Source organism: Microplitis mediator, chromosome 7 (assembly GCF_029852145.1).
Source record: "Microplitis mediator isolate UGA2020A chromosome 7, iyMicMedi2.1, whole genome shotgun sequence".
Taxonomy (NCBI): Eukaryota; Metazoa; Arthropoda; class Insecta; order Hymenoptera; family Braconidae; genus Microplitis; species Microplitis mediator.
In genome coordinates this window covers 23,662,397-23,686,727 of record NC_079975.1, presented here as the reverse complement: position 1 = coordinate 23,686,727, position 24,331 = coordinate 23,662,397, and the positions used below count along the sequence as shown (strand labels likewise).

Here is a 24,331-nt window from a genome sequence, read left to right as displayed (position 1 = left end):
CCGAAAATTGTTAAATGTCTGTTAATTTATGATGATTCTGAAGTCAGAAAACAATTAACAATTTTTGGATTTTTTTTTTAATAATTTAATTTAAAAAAAAGAAAACTAAAAAAATGCACATGTAAAAAATTTTAAAAACTGTGGGTGCAATTTTTTCAAATATTTTTTTTTTTAAATTAAATTGTTGAAAAAAAAATTCAAAAATTATCAGACGTCGGCTAACTTCAGTCTCATTAATTTATGAATGTGAATGTAGCAAACATGAGACAATTTATAAATTTTGAATAAATAAATTAATCATTTAAAATAATGAAATGGAAAAAAATGCGCGTACTGGATTTTCAATTATCTAAGTACAGATTTTTAAATTTTCATTCCTTACAATTTATTTATTTATTCAAAAATTTAAAAAATTTCCACCTGTCCGCTAAATTCACACTCAAGTCAATTTGTGGATCATTAAGTTTAATTAATTATATTGAACACTGAAAAAAAACCAAAAAATATTTTCACCTTTTCATTAAATTTTTCAAGCTCATTCGTGATTTATAAATGAGTGTGAACGTAACTGACAATTAGGAATTTAAAAAATTTTTGAATAAATAAACAAAATGTAATAGAATAAAAATGAAAAATAATTTTGAATAATTTAAAAATCAGTGCGAATTTTTTAAAATTAATTTATTTATTTAGAATTATAAATTGTCTAATGTCTGCTACATTTACTTTCATTATTATAGAGGGAGTTGGTTTGATTGTTATGTGTTCTGAGCTCTGACACGTTGGATTTGGTTAGAATCCCTCGATCCGCCTGTCAAAATAATTTATAAAAATAGTAAATTCAAACTATAAATATTTTTATTCATTTTTCAAATAATTACATCTCTGGTTAATTAATTTTATTAATATAATAATAATGCACAATGTCAGTAGACATATTAGAATTATTGCAAGCACCCGAAATGACAAGAGTTTGTGCGCCAATGGTGCGATACAGCAAGTAAGTATTTTATTTGTTTGTAATTTAAATGAGTAATTACAGTAAACTTAATTTTAATTTTAATTTTAATTTAGATTGGCTTTCCGAACACTAGTGAGACGTTACAATTGCGATATTTGTTTTACACCCATGATCTTGGCTGATTCATTTGTAAAATCTAAGGAAGCACGTGACAATGAATTTTCAACAAATGCTGGAGATAAACCACTGATTGTTCAATTTGCTGCCAAAAATACTTGTGATTTTGCTGATGCAGCTGAACTTGTTGCTCCGTAAGTATAATTTATTATCATTCTTTTGTTGTTTACGTCCGTACTCAGTATAACTAATTAATTAATTAATTAATGTGAATGTAGCAGACATCAGACAAATTTAAAATTATAAATGAATAAAGTAAATAAATCAAAAAATAAAATTTAGAGAAAATGCACTCATTAATTTAAAAATTTTTAAAACGCGCGTTTTTTTAAAATTTTATTTCGCAATTATTTACTCTATTCATTTAAAATTTTAAATTTGTCTGATGTCTGCTGCATTCACCCTCATTAATTAACGGGAAATGAGGACACATATATGTGCAATTATTTTTTTATTGTTGACATGAGAGTATTATATATTAAGGGGGATGTTAATTACAAAAAGTCAATTTTTCAATTTAAATTTTATATCATTGACATTAAAGTTAAAGTTATGTGACGATACTGCAAGTAGCCGACGTCTAATAAATTTGAATTTTTTTAAAAACGATAAATTTAGAAAAAAAAAAATATTAAAAAAAATTGCACATGAAGTCTTTTAAATTTTATACAAGTGCATATTTTTAGTTTTTTTTTTTTTTTTAATTAAATTGTAGAAAAAAAAATCGGAAAATTATTAATTGTCTGTCAACTTTAGGATCATAAATTAGCCGATGTCTACTAATTTTTGAATTTGTTCAAAAACGATAAATTCAGAAAAAAAAATATTTTAAAAAATTGCACCTGTAGTTTTTTAATTTTCTGCATGCAATTAATTTGAATTTATAATTGAATTGTTTATTTGAGAAACCCCATAAGTCAAGAAAACAAAATTTTCCAGGAAACACAAAAAACATTTTTCTGGAAAAACTTGACATTAAAATAATAAATAAATAATTGAAGACAATAATGTTAGCGTCTCTGAAAAAGATTCAAATAAGAAAAATTTAACTTTGTAATTGAAACTACTTGAAAAAATTATTTAAAATTAATTGACTTATGGAGTTTCTCAACCAAACGGAAAAAAGTTATCAAATCATTGTTTATTTATTTATTTCTACTCAAATCATTTATTACACTGATAAAATGAAGTATAAAATATGTATTTGAATTCTGAACCCCAGAAATTACAAAAAATAATAATTAAATTCAACATTTTAATTAGACATACAACAGTCAAAAATAAAACAACATTTAAAATTTATTTTCAAAAAAAGCGCGAATTTTAAATTTAAAAAAAATTATTTTTGTAAAACTAAAACTGCATATGTTCATTTAAGTCATTGACTTATGGAGTTTCTCAATTAAATGAAATTTTTGTCACCCCCGTTAATTTTTTTTTAAACGCTGATTTGATGCATATTTTTATTAATTTCTATGGGGGGATATCCAAAGAACCCAATTTCGAAAAAAACATGACTCATGGATGTAACTGAAGATCGAAACGTTTTCCAGGGAATGAAAAAAAAAAATTGAAAAGTAAAAAAATCTAATGGATGACTAGATTTCTGAAATTTTCCGCATATTGATGCCGAAAATTGTAGCCACTTCCAATTACCTTGAGTCACTTTTAAGCAGTCAAATTGCATAAATTTTTTTCATTTTCGTTGCGCGAAAACGTTCCAATTTTCAGGTACATACTTATGGGGTATCTCAAATAAACAATTCAATTATATTTAAGAATTATTATTTATATTTATATAATTTATTAATTAGGTACTGCAGTGGAGTAGATTTAAATTGTGGATGTCCTCAAAGATGGGTAATGAGTGATGGTTACGGCGCTAAATTACTTGAAAATCCCCAACTGGTTAAAGACTTAATTTCCCAAGTAAGAAATCGTATTCCTAAACCATTTACAGTATCAGTTAAAATTCGTTTATTGAATGACATAAATAAGAGTATAAATTTTTGTAAAACAATGGAACATGCTGGAGTGTCATTTTTAACAATTCACGCGCGAACTCCACAAATGAGAAAGGAACCAATAAATATGGAAGGTCTTAAATTAATTCGCGATTGCGTACAAATTCCTTTGATCGCTAATGGGAATGTCAGATCTCTAGAAGACGCTGAAAATTTACATGCAGAGTCAAAGTGTCAGGGTGTGATGATTGCTGGTGGAATTTTAAAAAACCCATCAATATTTTCTGGATCATCAGTTACTCCTTTGAGTTGCATTCAAGACTGGCTTGACATCACAGCAGCAATTCCTACTAAATTTCTTACATTACATCAACATCTTGTTTTTATGCTGGAAAAAATTTTACCGTATGACGAAAGATTGATATTCAATAATTTAAAAACCTCGCAATCTGTTTATGATTTTATCGATTCTTATTACAACATAAGACCACAATTTTCTTACACAGATGATAATTATCATTATCTTAAGCCAATTGATTGTGATTATAATGTTAGTCCATTAGAAAGAAAACGAAATTCATTAGATGTTTTGATGAATGATACTGATGATAAAAATGAATCATTTTTTTCAAGTATTTTTAATGACAATATTTAATTTCTTTTTATAATAAACACGTGTAAGAAAAATTCCAAAAACGTTCACGGCAGTGAACTTCCAAAATTGGGATAGGTGAGAATTTTAAGGTGAACATTTTTGGAATTTTTAAAAAATTAGAAAGTGAACAGTTTCCAACTGGTAAAGGCTTTTCCTGCGCGATTTTTTTTTAAATTTTTGGATTTAAGGAGGCTGGTCTGAGATACAAAAAAAAGAGGATATTTTTGTAATTTTCTTTTAAGAGTTTCTTTATTAAAATTCTTAAAATTTGTGACATTATTAAGCATCATTCCAAGAATATTCTGATAAATTTTCGGAAAAAAATATTGAGAAATAAGCCAGTGGTAGTGGGGAGAGACGAGTCACTAAAAAAAGTCTCCATAGGCAGGATAACTCATGACTGCTTCATCTGAAATCAAAAAACCAAAAAGATTTCTTTAGTACATCAGTTTATCTTGGATTTGAACGAAGGATTTTATTTTTTCAATAACTACTTATTTTTTAATTAAACAAAAGGAAGAATTTTTGGGAAAAATCCGAGTTTTTTTATTGCACCTTTACCAAAACTTCAAAAATGAATATTTTGTTTATTCCTTCGTTCAAATTCAAAATAAACTTATGTACTAAAGAAATCTTTTTGGTTTTTTGATTTTCAATGAAGCAGTCGTGAGTTATCCCGCCTACGGCGTAGACTTTTTTTAGTGCTCGTCTCTCCCCACTACCACTGGCTTATTTTTCAATATTTTTTTATGAAAATTTAGCAGAATATTCTTGGAACGATGCTTAATAATGTCACAAATTTTGAAAATTTTAATAAAGAAGGTACTCTGGAAAAAAAAATCACAAAAATATGTTTTTGTTTTGTATCTCAGACCAGCTTCTCTCTGTAAAGAACATTAAAAAAAAAAAAAGGAATTAATGAGGAGTTATGAACATTTACGACCCTGTAAAAAAAATTCTAAAAAAGTTCGACATGCAGAACTTTTAAACTTGAGACGGATTAGAACTTCAAGTGGAACTTTTTGAGATATATCTCAAAACGTATTTTTACTACTTTTACCCTAGTTCCGACAAAGTTAGAATTAAAAATTAATGGCCTCAAAAGAATCAATAAACGGTCATAATAAATTTCAAATTAGATTTTTTTGAACTTTTCAAAAGCAGAAATACGTTTAATAAAAATTTTTACGCCATAAACTTTTTTTTTACTATAAAAATTACAAATGTTCCACTTAAAATTCCAATCTGTTTAAAGTTTACATGTTCCACATGTCGAACTTTTTCGGAATTTTTTTGAAACGAATTTTTTTACACGGGGACTCTTATCGAAATTATTCAGGTATGAGGTAAAAAAAAAAATAAAAATTATTTGAAAATATTTATCAACATTTTTTGACTTTTGTTAAAACTTTTTGGGTCAGTTTTTTTTCACTTTTCGTAGTCGTTCAAAAAATGAGTATTTGGAACTAATTATGAACTCACAAAATTTGTAATTCAAATCATTTTTGCTTAAAAAATTCAAAAAAAAAATATAAACCCTCAAGAAAATTCCACACCAGTTAAAAATTTTTCTCACTTCTATTTATTTTCTAGTTCCAAAAATGTTCAATTCAAAGTTCAGAACTATTTCAATTTTTGAAGTTCACTGACATGATTATTTTTGTACCGAATGTTTTTTTTTACCCGGGAATATATAAATAAATAAATTGTACAGTAACAATAAAATATTTAAGTAAAAGTATTTGATATTTGTAAAATCGATTTTTCCAGTAACGCGTGCGCGTATTGAGTTTCCTGATGACTCTGTAATATATAAAATATATTTACTATCCATAAAGGATCCGTGACATCAAGAACTCAATATAAATTTATAAAATAAATAATTTATGTACTTAATAACTGTAACATAAATATAAATATAAATGTAAATAATTATTACAATTATTTATTCTGTGAATAAGTGTTTAAAAATAAAGGTCATTGATGAATTATTCAAATAATTATTTAAAAGTGTTTAGTTTTATTTTATAAAAAAATGATTACTAAAACTATCGCTGCCGTTATATTAATCTAATGACATTTAATTGGTTATTTAGATACGCAAATAATTTATCTATTTAGAACAACGAAGTACTATAACATGCCGCCACTAATCGTGAGTGTTAGTCATCATTTTTTATGTACACATTTATTTGTTTATTTATACACAGAGTAATTAATTTTTAAAATTAGTGATGGAAATTAAAACCCAGAACCTGGATGTCAGTTCAGAAAATTTCAAAATTCCCAACTAAAAATTTTACAATACGTTATAAATTTTTGATATTTAGCCGACTAATAGTTTTTGATTCTTTTAAAAACGATAAATTAAAAAAAAATAAAATATTTTAAAAAATTGCACCTATAGTTTTTTAAATTTTCTAGGTGTGCATATTTTTTATTTTTTGAAAAAATTATCAATCGTCTGTTAAGTTCAGGATAAAAAAAAATTACCATTTAAAATGATCGTATTTACTGATAAATTTATCATAAAATTACTTGTCATTTCTTAATTAATATGGTTCATTTTTTTCTGTGTACAATTTCAATTTATATTTCGAAAGTTAATGAATAATTTACAATTAATTATCTTTATTGATATTAATTAACTAAGTGAGTGTGAGTGTAGCAGACATCAGAGAAATTAAAAATTATTAATAACTAGAGTAAATAATTAGTAAAATAAAATTTAAAAAAATTTGAAATTTATAAGTGCATTTTTTTAAATTATTTACTCTAGTTATTAGGAATTTCAAATATGTCTGATGTCTGCTACATTCACACTCATTTAAAAAAAATAAAACTTTATGATACGGAATTTAGCCGAGGTCTGATAATTTTTGGATTTTTTAAAAAACAATAAATTATAAAAAAAAAATATTTAAAAAAATTGCACCTTTAGTTTTTTTAATTTTCTGGGTGTGCATATTTTTTATTTTTTGAAAAAATTATCAATTGCCTGTTAAGTTCAAGATCAAAAAAATTACCATTTAAAATGATCGTATTTACTGATAAATTTATCATTAAATTACCTGTCATTTCTTAATTAATATGGTTCATTTTTTTCTGTGTACAATTTCAATTAATATTTCGAAAATTAATGAATAATTTGCAATTAATTATCTTTATTTATATTAATTAACTAAGTGAGTGTGAGTGTAGCAGACATCAGACAAATTAAAAATTATTAATAACTAGAGTAAATAATTAGTCAAATAAAATTTTTAAAAAATGCGCATTTAAAAAAATTTGAAATTTATAAGTGTATTTTTTTTAATTAATTTTTTTTTAATTATTTACTCTAGTTATTGGAATTTAAAATTTGTCTGATGCCTGATGAAAATAAAGTCAGCAGACATTAAAAAATTTTTGGATTTATAGTTTGTGAAATTTCCGACATGTGCATTTTTTTAGAAATTTTTTTTTTTCGTTATTTGTCTAATAAAAAAATTTTTTTAAATTTCAAATGTCTGCTAACTTTACTATCGTCTGATGCCTGATACATTCACTCATTTAAATAAATTAAAATTTTATGATACTGAATTTAGCCGACGTCTGATAATTTTTGGATTTTTTTAAAAACAATAAATTATAAAAAAAAAATATTTTAAATAATTGCACCTTTAGTTTTTTTAATTTTCTACATGTGCATATTTTTAGATTTTTTTTTTTCGCAATTGGTCGAAAAAAAAATTCAAAAATTTTTAATTGCCTGCTACCTTCAGGATCATTAAAACTTTTTAAATTTAAAAAAAAAATTCTTATGGCAATGAGAGAATGAATTAAATCGATGGTTTATAGACTATCATTAAATTTAAGTAGTACATGTTTAAATTAATAAATAGTTTTACGTCATATTTAGTAAAGATCTCTAGAGTTATGACAAAAATATTGACAGTTATTGATTGCACTTTTTTTTTTAATTCATCAATTAAATTTCAGTGATTTGTTTGTTAAAAAAAAAGTGTTGGTAATTGAAATAAAAATAAAACGTGTGTACGAACACTAATTTGATAAATTAAACCCTCAATTACTTAATTGTTATTAAGTTACTTGATTAATTTAATTTACGTTCTGATATTTTTTGTTGTACGCACGTGTGTTAAGTGAATGAGAACGAAGTAGAATTAAAAATTTTTTTTGATTAGTATGTTTGTACATGACATTATATAATTACAGAACAATAGAGTATGAAGAGCATCCATATGCTCAATGGCAAATTCTCAGTCGTTTTTTGATGTACCAGTAAGTACTGTGTGATTAAATTTGTTTTATATTAAATATTAGTAATTATTTAGTTAATTATTTACTTTGTTTCAATTTTATGATACTGAAGTTAGCCGACGTCTAATAATTTTTGGATTTTTTTCAAAACAATAAATTATTAAAAAAAAAATGTATTAAAAAATTGCACTTGTAGTTTTTTTAAATTCCTACATGTGCATATTTTTAGATTTTTTTAAAAATCATTTGACGTTTTGAAAAAAAAAATTGAAAAATTGTTAATTGTCTGCTGACTTCTGGATCAAAAAATTTTTTATTTTAAATTTAAAAAGAATTAGTGAGAGTTAATAAGAAGTTTTGATCAGTCAGAAGTATAAAATATAAATTAACTTAAGGTAAAGGGCTCGGTTATTGACACTGTCCCAGTTTCTGAGACTTTCAACTTTATTTTAAATTTAAAAAAAAAATTGACTCGAATAGATAAATAAATTTTGTTTTAATTTTGAAAAATTCATTCTGTACCTAATTAATAGCAATAACAAAAATAAACTCGTTAATGTGAGGAAATTGTGACCTTGACAAGTCCGTTAGAGCACAACCTTTCCGCTTCGTGTTGGAGGTGTGCAAAATAAAATATCTTTATAAAAAAAAGTTTTTGACCCGGGAGTAGCTGTGGTATACAATTTTTAGATATAGCGTAAGTAGTTTACGGAAGAACGTTCCGGAATTAAATATGTTATCTTATCACCATGTAACTATATAAATATATAATAAAAAATACAGGGATAGGTTAATAATTAACTGGAATTTAGTTTAAAATGTTGAGGTATTGTATTAGATAGCATTTTACTATCAAAATGTGAGTGTCGTTGGCCTGATTAAACAGCTGAATTCGACTGAATTAAAAATTTTAATTCTACTCAATTCTGACGAATTCTGCAAAACAGAATTCAACAATTGAAAATTTAAATTCTGTTATATTCTCAGGGTGACCACGAACCGGGAAATATCATGGAAATGTCAGGAAATTTCGAAAAGTATCCGGGAATTAAATTGTAACAGTTCAAAATTAAAAAAATTTTCAATTATATACCAGCTATAAAAATTAAGGGATATTCAAAAAATTTCAAATTTTTAAGTGATTTTCAACAGATTGTAACTCGAAGGAAAATGGTCATACAACAAAAACAAAAAAGGCAAATTGTAGCTTCAAGTGTTTAGTTTTTTGATCTGGTCTTTAAATTTTTTTAGTGTATGCGGTTCCGGAGTAATCCTAAGAAAACTATCGAAAGAGAAATTTACCAAATTTTTGGTCGTCTTAAAAACGGTCTTCGAGCTTCAAAAAAAATTTAAAGACCCAGATCAGAAAACTAGACTCTTGAAGCTACAGTTTGACTTTTTGTTTTTATTGTACGACCATTTTCCTTCGAGTTACAAACTGTTGAAAATTAATAAAAAATTTGAAATTTTTTTAATATCCCTTAATTTTTGTAACCAGTGTATTTTGAATTTATTTAAATCATAAAATTTCTTATTAAATATTTTAACTTATACATTTTTAACATCGAATAATCAAAAGTAGGCAATACTAATTTATTTTATTGCCATTTTTTCTTGTCTCTCGCATGATTTAATCATCAAATTTAATTATTAAAAATGAAAATATAATAAAAACTTTGAATATCTAAATGATCCGAATAAAATTTCTAAATCAGGGAAAAATGTGAAAAACTTTACTGGAAAACCGGGAAACATCAGGGAATTTTGAAATCATTTCTTTGTGGCCACCCTGTATTCTGTTAAGGAGGTTCGAGACCGATTATCTTTCTAAGGAATCTCGTAAATTTTCTATTGTATTTTTGCAAGATTACAACTCCTACACACCGAAATTTCATTGATAGAATATATTATAAATTGACTTAGTTTTAAGAATTAACACAATATAATTTTATTATTATTGCATTAAATCATAAAAAAAATTTTTTTTTAATAAAATAAGTGATTAAAAAATAAACGCGGAAGTACGGCAATAGCGCGCTAGTTTTTAGTAATTTTTAATTTGTAAATTTAGATAGTATTTAAACCGTAGATAATAATTAACAAATGCATTACTAATAATTAAGGTAACGTGGTGATAATGGTTACGAGAATGGGGACACGAAGGTCAGGATACAGTATAATCTCCGGTGGATCCGGTTCAAATACTGGCCGTTCAAATTCCAATGTCCTTAAGGATCGAGCCAACATGTCTTTTATGTTGGTCGTAATGTTCTTCGCAGTGTTCGGAATAATAGTACTGACAGAAATATTTTTAATCGACGAAAAACGTAGCGGTAATAGTAGAACGGGAGCATTTGGTGGTCACCGAAGTGGACATCGATTAGCGTCAGCCCTAGATCGCCCCGACTATGAAGAAGTTGTTGCTGATGACTATGCAACTTTGAAAGGTGGTTTTGATGCACAAATAGGTTTACTTTTAATGAACAATAATTTAGAATCAAAAGCTGCTGAAGCAATACCTTCAGACCCACGTGGTATCTCTAGTTTACCACCCAGTGTGGAAGTTAGATTGCCACCACTTGATCCAAATTTACAAATTACTCACGCTGAGTGGCTCCCAGTTACAAACACGAGGTAAATTAATTTGTTTCATTGCCAAACTTATTTTTACTAATTATTTTTATCTATTTAAGGTTCAAATTTTTCGTTTACTCGGCGTATTATGACGACAGAGCTGTCGGTGGCCGTAATGGCGGCAGTTCAAATTCAAATATTATGCAATCATCAAAATTAAAAGGTAAAATAACGTTAAATAAATCGCCCGGCTTAATAAGAGTAATCGGTGCAACGAAAACACGAACTCCCGAACGGGTTTGGTGTAGACTGTGGTATCGTTTTGAACGAAATAATACAAATGTCACATTATCAGTGACGGTGGCTGCTAAAATAAAAGTTATTAGAGAAAATTGGAACTTAAAGTACAGCGCTTGTTTTGTAATATGCCAACTGCCTAATGAAGCGCCTACGTTGTCAGATTCAACAACGATATCATTACCTGAATCGGTAAGTGTTGTTGCAAAACTACGCACATCACCAGCGAATAGAATTCTTATACAAAATCGTCCAGAGCATCGGCCAAAAACACGCCAAGATTTGGCTATTTGTGTTAAGCCACTTCATTATGATTACAATCGAGTAAGTTATCACGACAAATAGTATATTGTGTGACAAGGGATGAAACAAGACTCATCCTGAGTCACACACCATATTTTTCATGATTACCTGCATCGGAACTTTAAGGTTCAGTGTCAGCAGCCAGTAAGAAACAAGTTAATTTCAAGCCGATAAGGAGAACTGTTACACGGAAAAAAATGATGCTCAAAATTTGAATAGCTTGTAGTTTATTTTTAACTTAAAATTAGTATATTTGTATACTAATATCAAACCAGGATCATTATATATTACAAAATGGCTATTATTTATATTAAAATTTGATACATATAGAAGAGCAAAATTTGTAATTTCGTATATCAAAATTAATATGAAAAAAAATCGATAAATTGCTATCTAAAGTTATTTATTACTATTTAAATAAACGTAGAAAAATTAAAAAATTTACCACTTATTCGATTTATGTATGTAATAAATTAATTTATAATAACGGATAAATAACATTTTATATTAATTATTAGTCAATGGGATAGAATTTATAAAATAAGAGTTAAAAGTTTTCGGTATTTTTATGAGCAAAAAATCAGTATCTAGTATACTAATTTTTCATTTTATTATTTACCACTTATTCGATTTATGTATATTGTAAATTAATTTATAATGATGAATAAATGATATTTTAAGCTAATAATTGATCAGAGATATCGAATTTATAAAATAAAAGCTAGTAACTTTTGCAATTTTTCGGCTGGAAAAATCAGTATCTAAGATAGCAATTGTTAATTTGACCAATCATTACTTTTTAATAGATGGATGCCATAAATTAATTAATTTTCACTAATAAGTCACGTATTTATATTCCTAAAAGTAATAATATTTAGTTATTTTTTAAAATAATTGATAGTAGTTTTTAGGAATCTACACAAATTAGTAAACTACTTTGCATTAAGTACATAATAGTACTAATTATTGATAACAGATTACACTTTTTACTATTATTTATTAATTTTCAATATTCTGTTTTTTCCGTGTCGAGAATGAGAAATATGTGATTTACAGTCACTTATTAAATAGTAAATAAGACAAAAATATTATTTTCACTCATTTTTTATTAATTTTATTTGGTTAATTAAAACTGTCTTTAAAAAATGAAATGACAAGTAAACAAAGGAGAGTAACAAGGCTGCAAATTAACATTAAATATAACTGACACCCGGCAAAAACAATTGTGTTTCTTCTCAAGGGAAGAAACGCGCATATTTCTGCCCTTTGTATGAAGGTATTTTTGAATTACGAATTCCCTAGCAGTTGTTTGCAGTATCGGCTTGAAATTAGCTTGTTTCGGCGGGTTGTAGAGACACTAAAACATCAAATTTCGATGCTGGTATCATGAAAAATAATAAACATTTCTTCTATTACAGGTTTTACAATTAATAGAATTCATCGAGCTTCATCGAATACTTGGAGTAAATCACGTAACTCTGTACAACGATACTACTGGTACAGAAGCTGGATGTGTTTTAAAGAATTACGAAACTCGTGGATTAGTGAGTTTTCTTCCTTGGCATCATCTTGACATGATATCACAACGGGAAATACGTACTGAAGGCCTGTTTGCTGCGCTTAATGACTGTTTGTACCGTTCTATGTATAAATACGAGTACGTCGCTCTTTTGGATCTTGATGAATTTATTGTCCCACGACACAATGACACTATTTTACAATTGATTCGGTAATTAAAAATTATCTACAATTTTAAACTAAAAGTATACTTCTCTGAGTAAAAAAAAAGTTCCAAATATATCCTGTATAAAGTAAAAGCCTCTATACCCGCTCAGTACCATTAGTCGCTTACTTCAACTATTTAAGGCGTTTTTTTATAATTTTTATAAAAAAAAATTACAACTAAAAATATTATTATTGATAAATAATTATTTGTGAATCTAAATATATTTAAATATCATGTATCAAATTATTTTATAATAGATTATAAATTTAAATTAAATGACTGTTTTCAAAATCGCGCAAAGCCGGACATTTTTTACTTTAACGTTCATTCGTTAGATTAAATTTAGGGTACGTCAAATTTTTTTCGAATTGTTATAACTATATCTTATTAAATACATTTTTAAAATTCATGAAATTTTATATTATGAAAGAATAAAGTAGTATAATTTATAAATTATTTGTCCAAATCAATAAACTTATCATAGTTTAATTGATATTGTCTTTGAGCAACTATAGGACCATGTGTTGGTCGAGTAATGGTACATGACAACTTTTAGTGAGCGACTATGGGTACACTCAAGGAGCTTATTTAAAAAATCAATAATAATTAATTATCAAGATTATTCTTCAAACTTAAATTTTATTCTAATACTCAAAATTTCAAAAAATAACTATAAAAAAAATCTGGTTTTTCATTTTATTTATTAATTTATATTGAGTGATTTAATCTCACTCCAATGAAAAGTGAGCGGGTATAGGGACTTTTACCTTAAAATAAAAATCTTTTGAATTTGAGTTCAAGTTGAAATTTAAAGAAATGAAAATTAGAAATAGTGACTAGTTTAGTACTTCCTGATTACAAATTCCGATTGAAACCGATTGATAGTAAATCGAATTCAATCCGACTTCGATTAATTTAATTGTAAATTATAAAAATTTACTAGTATTTTTAGTTTTGAATTTTTAAAAATTAAACTCAGCTCCGAATTGTCTAAAATTTGAAATCAATAAAATGACAAATTGTCAAGTTTCACATAAAATTAGAAAATACTAATCCCGGGCACTTGGTCTCTGGTCTTCACATGGAACTTTTTTTTACGCGGGTAATTAAAAATATAAAAATAATATTAAAAATATAAAAATTAGATGGATATCCAGTCGAGTGAATCCAAAAACAAGCAGCGCATTTTCATTTCAAAATGCATTTTTTTACCTCCAATGGCCTGATGATCCCTGGGTTACTGTCAGTAAAACACCAACAGAAGCTGGTCTAATAACGCTCCGTAAAACACGACGCAAATCAAAATTACATCCGCATAAGCAACGTTCTAAGTATATTTGTAAGCCACGTGACATAATTGAAGCTGGTAATCATTTTGTTTGGGAATTTTTGGCTGGTCATGGGACACTAAATGTACCCGCAGATGCGGCAATACTTCATCACTACAGAGTTTGTGAATTTGGTGGCAACGATTGTGTCAAAACGCCATCAATTATTGACAGGACTGCTTACAAGTATCGTGACAAATTAGCGGATGCTGTGGATAAAATATGGACCGAGCTCAACGACAAATGTCAACTTCCTGAGCTTGAAGCAGTGCCTGCATTGTCACCTCTTGTACCAAGTAGTCCAGACGATATACAAACGAGGTAGCATTATAGTTTATAAAAAAAAAAAAAAAAGCTATGATAATACTAAACAATCTTTGTCGATATAATTTTTACAATTATACCAAGCACGGTATTTTATTTTATATTTTTTAATAAAAATATCAATAAACAAATTATCAATGGCATTAAAGCATATCTAAATATATTACAAATTATTAATAGAATGATGGTATGTATGCATGCGCTCAAACATATTTTAACAAAATAATTCAAATTAAGGCCATTCTCAGACAGTGCTCTCCACTTTTTCAAATATGCAATGACTTTCAATTGTAATGACCGCATTTAAATTTTATTAATTAATTAATTTAAAAAGAAAATTAAAGCATTAATTAAAAAAAGGACAGTGCTACAATTCTACTCACAACATCTCTACTCAAGAGAAGTAGCTACAACTCTACTCACTCACAACTTTACTCAGACTCGACTCTACTCACAATTTTTTACTCAGGTTTAACTCTACTCAGTTATATCTTCACTCAACTACAACTCTACTCACTAAGAATTGCTATTTTATCGATAGGCTAAAGTTGTGAGTGAGTAGAGTTGTAGCTACTTTCCTTGATTAGAGATGTTGTGAGTAGAATTGTAAAACTGCTGAAAAAAGGACAACGAAGTTGCAATTTCGCTGAGATATAGATAGTGATGCAGAATGACCATCATTTTGAGTTTCGGTCGCAAGTCAGCCCACTGACGGTCTGATGGTCCTAAATGATGGACCTGTTCAAATGCGAAATGACCGTCACAAATTTTTTGGTCAGAGTCTGTCGTTTCGGGCCGTCAAAAAATTTGGCACAAATTTGGTCAGTCAGATCTAAGATCATTTGTGATCGTCATTAAATTTTTGATCATAAATTAACGCTTAGTCAAAAATTTTGTCACTCACAACCAATTAAATGATTGGACGCAATATTTTTTTTTAAATGATTGAAAAATTTATTTTTTCCTCCGTGTTCTTATCTTGTGATATTTTTAAGAAAATGGCGGTTTAAAAATTTTAATTTTTATAAAAGTCATGAAAGCGCTTGGAAGATCAGACGCATCACAAGATATGGATTTTTAAGAAGACCTACGGGCTTATCAAATGCATCACTAGGCAAAATAATTACTTCACTGCGCTAAATTTATCATTATGGACATGTTTAAGAAAAAATTTTTTTAAACATGTTCACAAATATATTTTTTTTTCTATATTTTGTTGTAAAAGTAACCTTGTAATTGGCTGCGGCTGTTGGGTTTATTGCTAAATAAATAAATAAATAAAAAATTAACTTACCGTTGATGTCAATTGGAAGTTAAACGAAATTCGTTAAATAAATTTCATTTCAATTTTATAATTGGAATTTCCAGATTCTCTAGGTTAAAATTTATTCAAAAAATTTTGGTTAACTCCCAATTGATTACAGCTGTAAGTAATTTTTTTTCAATTCTACATCTAGGCGACAGTGGAACTACAGTCGAACTTCATTAACTCGAACAGTTAGCGGGAATTTCTTAAAATTTCCGAGTTAACGGATGCCCTTTCTCCCTTTAAATTTAAACTATACTACACAAACAAACGTATAGCATCAGGTGAGAGACAGCGTAGCTCGTAGTGGAGGTCAAGATTAAGAAGAACTTCTGAATTAATGAAGTTCGATTTGTACGCTGCCTTTTTTTCAATTAAAGTTTCAATTTTTTTTTTAATTAATTAACAAAATTTTTATACAGCTATGACAGTTGAAAGTCATTGTATATTTTTAAAAAGTGGGGGGGGGGGTACTGTCTGAGAATGCCCTTAAATGCGGCCAAACATTGCAGGTTACAAAATAAGTTAATTACTTTTAACAATATGTTGATATATAAAAAATAATTGTAATTAAAAAAGTCAGGCACTAATTTATTTACTTGTTTATTTTAACTTAATATGTAAATATCAAAATTTTAAAATTGCTCAATTATTAACGGCCAATAATTATCGTTAATGATATTGATTATCACTGTTTTAATTAAGTATGTATACAAAAAAAATAAAAAATATTTTTTAGCCAAAAAAATAAGTTACACTCGAGACTGTAATGCACATGTAATTTTAAACTAATGCTAAAATTTTTTTAATAATTTTAAATTGTAAAAAGTAAACATGGTATTTATAATATTTAAAATTATAATTAAATAATAATAATTTATAATTTGAAATTAAATTTATTGATACTGGTGCTTTTATTATTAATAAAACGACGGCCATTGTAGATAACCATTCATTATTTTATTACTTTAATACATAAGTGAACTTGTCCCAGTAAGAGAATGAACTTCGGAGTTCCCCCACTGCCGATTCCTTTCAGTCTGCGCACACGCAGGAAAAGTGGGGGCAATATTTAGTACAAAAAACAACTAGAGTGGGAGTAAAAACCGAAAACACCCGAGGTGCATTCTCGTGCTGGGAGAATTTTATAATAATTATATTTATTTATTAATATTAAAAATCTTCATCAACATGTCCCGCTTTACTGATTGACCTTTTTTCTGTATTACTTTTTAAATCTAATGATGCTGCTATTTCATGACTCGTCACCGTACTCAATAAGTTACCTCGTACATTTTCGATGTCAATGTCATCATCTTCTTCATCATCGTCGAGGTCACCATCAATCAAAAGATCACTGTCGCTGTCATCTAGTGAGCCAATACTGTCATTTGATTCTCGTAAACCACGTGGTCTTCCTGACATGGTACCATAAATTCTTCTTTGATTTAATTGTACTCTTGAAGCCCTACCTGTTGTTTCTTTTAAACAATTAATATTGTTATTATTTTATAATTAATATTGACCCTAAAGGATCCAATATTACGGCATAATTACGAGTATTACGGCAAATTGCCGTATATTACAGTACTAGGGAAATATACCGCAGCATGACTGTACGAATACGGTAAATTTACGGAAGAACTACGATAAAAATTTGGTAAGTATTTGTTCGATCATCATTAGTCGTAAATTGCGGTAAAAACTACCGTAATATTAAGAGTAGTAGAAGAAAGTGTACCGTAACTTTATGGTAAGTCTACTTTTAAATATGGTACAACTATTGACTAACCTAGCGGATCCGAATTACGGTAATTACCGTAATTAATGATATTCGAAAAATTACGGTCTATTATGGTCATTACCGTAATTTACGGTATTTTGAAGAAGTACAGTATTTTATGGTAAATTTATGTATGTTACGATATTTTACGGTAAAATACGATATTATACGGTAAAAATAGATAAGCTTACGGTATTTAACGGTATTTTAACCGTAAATTCGTGGTACAAGAACGGTAACTTACCGTAAAGTACCGTAAGGTAAATTAATACACTTTTCACACTAATACACATAAAAAGGTGAAGTATTGCACTTTAGAAACTGTAAAAATAAAAAAGCATATGCTACTTACGGCAAAAATGCCACAAATTACAATAAATTGCTATATTTTACCGTAATTTGGTGTAAAATGCCGTAAATTAACATATATTACTGTAACTTACTGTCCATTACCGTGAAAATTTGCCGTATAAATCCTGTATTTTTACGATAAATTACGGCAATATGCAGTAAGTTATGGAAATTGACCGTAATTTGGATCCATCAGAGTATACCTTTAAATTTTCGGAATACTTGGAGCAGCTTTACCTGCTTTTATACGGTAAATTTACCGTAGAAATACGGCTTATTGACTGAGTACTGTTACGGTAAGTTTGCTGCAGCATTGCGGTACATTATCATGATTTTATAGTAGATTTACCGTAACATGAGATCCGCCAAGGCGATTAAATAAATAAAAAAATAATAATTACCTCCAGCTTGGACTTGTCCTTGATCATTTTTATCTAAATCTCTTTCTGTTCCATCAAGATTTAAAGTACTGCGAATATTATTTGTAAATATTGAATCATTGCCTTCCATTATACTTTCAAAGCTAGCATCTTCACCGCGAAGCTGTTCCAATTGTCTTTTAGTAGCAGCTTGTCTTTGTTCAAACTTTTCTTGCTCAACTTTTGTCATATCTTCATAAAGATGCTCTAAATATGCTAAATAACGGCACTTTTGAAGATAATTTTCATAAACTATACGAAGTTCAACTTCTAATTTTTCAAATTCTTCCATAAATGCCGGGCGTACTTTACGTAAAGTTAATAATCTTTTTTTATTTCTTTCTAATTCCATTTGACGTCTTTCGATTTTTGTTTCTAAATTTTGTTCAGTCTCCTATTAATTATAAAATAATTATTGTTACTATCAATCACTCAAAATTATAAGGCCATTTTTTTTACTAAAGTGTTAAATCCTCAATGGTCGTATTGGGTCAAGAAGACCTCAGGTAATTTTAAACTTCGAATATCTCAATAACTATTCGGTTTTTATAAAAAGTATAAGATACCTTTTTTATAGAGAATTTTAAGTGCTACAAAAAAGGTTTCTTACAATTTTTTAAATAACTCAATATTTACAGAGATATTTATAAAAAGTCAATTACATATTTTTCTTAATAACTTTTAAATTTTCGATGGAAATTTTTTTACTTAATTTATCAAGGGGGAAAGCTGGTTTGAGATACAAACAAAAGAGAATATAGTTCTCAAAATTTGTGACATTATTCCAAGAATATTCTGATAAATTTTCATAAAAAAATATTGAAAAATAAGCCATTGGTAGTGGGGAGAGACGAGTCACTTTAAAAAAAGTCTCCATGCCTTAGGCAGGATAACTCATGATTCCCTCATCTGAAATCAAAAAACCAAAAATATTTCTTTTGTACATAAGTTTATCTTGGATTTGAACGAAGGATTTTTTTTTTCAATAACTACTCATTTTTTAATTAAACAAAAGGAAGAATTTTAGGGAAAAATCAGAGTTTTTTGACTGCTCCTTTACCAATAATTCAAAAATGAATATTTTGTTTATTTCTTCGTTCAAATTCAAGATAAACTTATGTACCAAAGAAATCTTTTTGGTTTTTTGATTTCAGATGCAGTCATGAGTTATCCTGCCTACGGCACGGAAACTTTTTTTAAAGCGACTCGTCTCTCCCCACTACCACTGGCTTATTTTTCAATATTTTTTTATAAAAATTTATCAGAATATTTTTGCAATGATGCTTAATAATGTCACAAATTTTGAGAATTTTGCTCCTTTTTTTTGTCTCTCAGACTACTTTCCCCCCTTAAAATCAATAAATTTTTTTATCAATTCTATATCAGAGTTCAATTATTTCTCTATAATTTACCTCAGGATTTAATTACAAATTTAAAAAATTACTAAAGTCAGTTATTTTTATGCAAAAATTCACTTTTACCTTTCATATCATCATCAGTTTTTTTTTTTTAATTAAATTTAAAGTTAATGGAAAAAATGGATACTAACTTTTACAAAAATTTTAAAATAAAATCTATAAAATTTCAACTAAAAATATTCTGACTAATGATTCGTGCCGAAAGTATGGCCGTTGAGAATTATATAATATATATATATATTTTACCTTGACATTATCAATTTGCCGCCTTGTGTCATCAATGTCTTTCTTCATACTTTCAATGACATCTTTAAAAGCAACTTCAATTTGCGAAGTATCAAATTGACGCGCAGCTTTACTATTACGTATTTCACGAAGCTGAACTTCTCTCCCTAATAAATCAAATAAACTGGCGCCACTTACTGTTAACTGACTGGCCATTTGTCTTGTACTTTTAAGTTCTGATAACTCATCAGTTATATCAATCACCAAAGGATTTAAAATTTCTCCGGACATTATTTCATCCTCAGCATTTTTATTTTGCGCTTCATATAATGCTGTTGCTATTTTAAGCAACTCGTGTACGGCGTGACCATCAGCTTGATACAGTTTTTTAGTATTTAATTTAATATTTGTTTTAATTGCCTGAATTTAATAAAATCCATTTTTCAAAATGTAATTTTTAAAACTTAACATATATATTAGGGTGGTCGTTAAAAATTAAATTTTCTCAGGCGCCCCATAAAAAGCTTCTTTTTAGTGAAAAAATACCCGGGGAATTTGGTTTTTGCTTTATCAGTAAAAAAGAACACGTGCCGCAGGACGATCAAAGTTCTTTTTTCGATACAATCGCGTTTTTTTTAAATATCTCATGAAATATGCAGATTAAAGGAAAAAATCACAGGAACAATTTTGTAGGAAATTAAATTCTTGACAAAAAAGGTGATATTCATTTTTTTTATAAAATGTGTTTTTATGAAGATATTTTAAAAAAACTTTTTTTAGATCTGAATTGAGCGTTTTAAGGATTACAAATTTTGAAAATAACATTTTTCTAAGTATATAGAAACTACAACAAGCATTAATGATTGATATGTTACGAGTTACGAAGTTGTCTATATTTAAGAAAAAACGTTATTTTAAACATTCGTAATCCTTAAAATGCTCAATTGATAAGATCTAAAAAAGTTTTTTTAAAATATCTTCATAAATACACATTTTATAAAAAAAATGAATATGACCTTTTTTGTCAAAAATTTAATTTCCTACGAAAGTGTTTCTATGATTTTTTCCTTTAATCTGCATATTTCATGAGATATTTAAAAAAAACCGCGATTGTATCGAAAAACGAACTTTGATCGTCCTGCGGCACGTGTTCTTTTCACTTAAAAAGAAAAAACCAAATTCCCCAGGTATTTTTTCACTAAAAAAAAGCTTTTTATGGGGCGCCTGAGAAAATTAAATTTTTAAAAACCACCCTAATATATATATATATAAAAATAAAATATTACTATAAATTCAGCAGCACGTCGTATAATAGACACACGATCTTCAACAGTTTCATACTCAGCAGTCATATCTGAATCAGGATCAAATCGATGGATCAACCAAACTAAAATTTCAGCGACTAGAGAAAAATTAGGAACGCGAAAATTTGACAGAGAAATTAATCTGGGATACCCCAAAAATCTCATTGTTTCTGTAAAATCTAAAAAAATATAAGTAATTAATTTTAAAAAATTAAAGAATTATTTTTTTGAATTTAAAAAAACTTATTTTTATTCAAATGAATAGAAAGTTTTTAAAAATTATTTCACTATCAGTTAAATTTAAATATATTAAAATACTCTTATATATAAGTGAGATATAACTTATTAATTTTAATAAATAAATCAAACGTACTTCTCAAATCTCGACAGGACATTTTAAATTAACGTTAAATTACTTTTAAATAAATACAGAGTTTATTATATTTCATAAGTATACTAAAGTATGTTTTGAAACTTTATTATAATTCAGTGTCATGCTTTAGTTACCGTGGCAACAAAATTAAAACAATACATACGTACATATATGTGAGTATATGTAAGTATATGTTTATTATAGAGGGTGACGATAGAAACCTCTTTTTTTTGTATGATGGTCACAACCCGAAATGTGGTAATTTTTTTCGAAATAAACAGCCTTCGCATATTTTAGCGGCAAATAATTAAATTCGAGGTGACAGAATTTCTAAAAATTTTGAAAGATCAAAATTAAATTCATTGTTGGAAATTTAATCGATTTTCAAGGATAATTGTAATAGAAATCATCAGATTTACAATTAATGACTGAACTGTCAAAATAGTATGAAAATTTTATTAATTTATTTCGAAAAAATTTAAGTATAAATTGAAAAAAGACCGCAGTTGCAATTTCACCGAGATGTAGATTTTTAAAAAAATTACTCACAGTTGTTATCAATTAGGAATGGAACGAAATTTGGAAAATAAATTTGAACCTGAAAAATTTGAAAATTCAAACTACAAAATTTTACTGAAATTTATTTTCAAAATTTCGTTTGACTCCTAATTGATGTCAACTGTAAATAATTTTTTTAAAAATCTATGTCTCGGTGGCAATTGTAACTGCGTTGTCCTTTTTTCAATTAATGCTTAAATTTTTTCGAAATTAATTATCAAAATTTAAATACGATCATCAAAATTGAATATTTGCAAAAAGTGGGGAGGGGGACATTGTCTGAGGACGGCCTTAAAATTGATTGACTTATGGACAATAAAAGATGATTATTAAAATGAAATAAAATAAAAATAAATTGTGATTTTAATATTAATGAAATTTACGATTTGAAAATTCAAAGTTATGTAAAAATAAAGTATACAAATAAGATGATTTATATTTCATATTTCTGAGTGATTTTAAAATGTTAATAACTTCAAGTAATTTGCTTTTAATTTCAAAGAAAGTTTTCAACAGTGGCAGCTATTGTTAATTTTTATTTATTACTACTTATAGTTAAATTTTATTAAGCGCCCGAGCTAATAATTTTATTTGCTGAAAAATATCTATAATCAGTCGAAGTTCCAAAATTAAAAAAAAAAAACATAATTTCTCCTCAGTATTTGAACACTTTTTTGTGATATCTGCAATCAGACTTTGGAAAGAACTATCAATTGAGATAATAGACTCGCTTAGCTATGATACTTTTAAAACTAGTGCCTATTAGGGATGGGCGATATTGAAAGAAAACATCGATATCGTAACATCGATAGTTTTAGTTTTTTATTATCGAGTATCGACATTTTATAAAAAAATATCGATATATCGATTTTCAACATCGAGTGTTAAAAGAGGCGCGAAAATTTAAAATTTAAATATTATTTGTATATAATTTATCGTAATTTTAAAATTTTAAATTAATTAATTAAATAAACAAAGCGAAATGTAAATAAAATACAGATATTTTTACCATTAAATACAGATATTATTAAAATTAAATATAAAAATTTATAAAAATTATAATCCCCAATCTTCAAGACTTAAACTGCCTAAAAATAACAATTTATCAAGATGATCTGTAGATAATCGGTTTCGGTCATCAGTTTTTATATTTCCAGCAGTAGAAAAGAGACGCTCACACGGCACAGAAGTTCCAACGACGCACAAATACTCAGTCGCAACTTTATATAAATTTGGATAGCTAGGCTGTAATAATTTCCAATGTTTTAAAGGGTTCTCAGTTCTTGAAATGACAGGTTGACTCAAATACTGTTTTAATTCAAAAGTTAATCCGTCCATGTTGTTTTTTGCCGCACCTGTTCTCTTCACAATAAAATGAATATAACCTTGAACCTGAGTTATCTTAAAAATAAAATAATATATAATAATTATTCAATTAATAATTATATTATATAATTATTCTTTAAGTAAATCAAATACTTACGTTCAACTGTTGTAACACCAATCATATTAGCGGCATTCATAATTAGAACAATTTCGATTTAAACTCCAATAAAATAACCCCGTGATAATGACAGTGTCGATACTTTCGATAGTTGTAAATTTTATATCGAGTATCGATATATCGTGTTCAAAAAATATCGATAGAAAACATCGATATTTTAGAAAAAAAATATCGATAGTTGAAATATCGATAGATATCGCCCATCCCTAGTGCCTATAAATACTTCCTGAATCAAGAAAGAAAAGGCGAACTACGAACTTCAAATAAAGAATCTGAGCCTAGACCATCAAACCAACTTATTAGATGTAAACTACTGTAAATAGTTTGCTATACAAGGAGATGTAACATCCCTGATTAAACAACTGAATTCGATCGAATTAAACAGAATTAAATTTTTAATTCTATTTAATTCAGAAAAAATCTGTTAATTCGGTACCTAACTTAAAAATGAATTCTGTCTAATTCGGCAGGAAAACCAGAATTTGTCAAAATTAAAACGAATTTAAATAATTATATTC

The 24,331-nt window shown here is 27.2% G+C and overlaps 3 protein-coding genes across 4 annotated transcripts; 2 read left to right on the top strand and 1 right to left on the bottom strand.

Moving 5' to 3' along the window:
* Window positions 1-923: 923 nt before the first annotated feature.
* On the top strand, window positions 924-5,865 carry LOC130671974 (tRNA-dihydrouridine(20a/20b) synthase [NAD(P)+]-like). The gene is made up of 4 exons (XM_057476154.1): window positions 924-1,000; window positions 1,075-1,272; window positions 2,953-3,652; window positions 5,854-5,865. The coding sequence occupies exons 1-4, from the start codon at window positions 924-926 to the stop codon at window positions 5,863-5,865; spliced, it is 987 nt and encodes a 328-aa protein (XP_057332137.1).
* LOC130672365 (uncharacterized) lies at window positions 3,758-16,139 on the top strand. 2 transcript variants are annotated; one of them, XM_057476910.1, is made up of 6 exons: window positions 3,758-5,912; window positions 7,976-8,041; window positions 10,144-10,654; window positions 10,714-11,215; window positions 12,613-12,923; window positions 14,066-16,139. In XM_057476910.1, exons 3-6 carry the CDS (start codon window positions 10,158-10,160, stop codon window positions 14,571-14,573), a joined length of 1,818 nt encoding a protein of 605 aa, XP_057332893.1. In that variant the 5' UTR covers window positions 3,758-5,912; window positions 7,976-8,041; window positions 10,144-10,157; the 3' UTR covers window positions 14,574-16,139. The 2 variants fall into 2 exon arrangements, with proteins under 2 accessions (XP_057332893.1, XP_057332894.1); XM_057476911.1 differs by having other exon boundaries at window positions 3,758-5,918.
* Window positions 16,140-16,530: 391 nt separating this feature from the next.
* LOC130672366 (clusterin-associated protein 1) lies at window positions 16,531-22,233 on the bottom strand. Its single transcript, XM_057476912.1, has 5 exons — window positions 21,752-22,233; window positions 21,361-21,557; window positions 20,096-20,494; window positions 18,414-18,825; window positions 16,531-17,359 (listed from the first exon to the last, which is right to left on the bottom strand). The coding sequence occupies exons 1-5, from the start codon at window positions 21,771-21,773 to the stop codon at window positions 17,052-17,054; spliced, it is 1,338 nt and encodes a 445-aa protein (XP_057332895.1). The 5' UTR covers window positions 21,774-22,233; the 3' UTR covers window positions 16,531-17,051.
* Window positions 22,234-24,331: the final 2,098 nt, after the last annotated feature.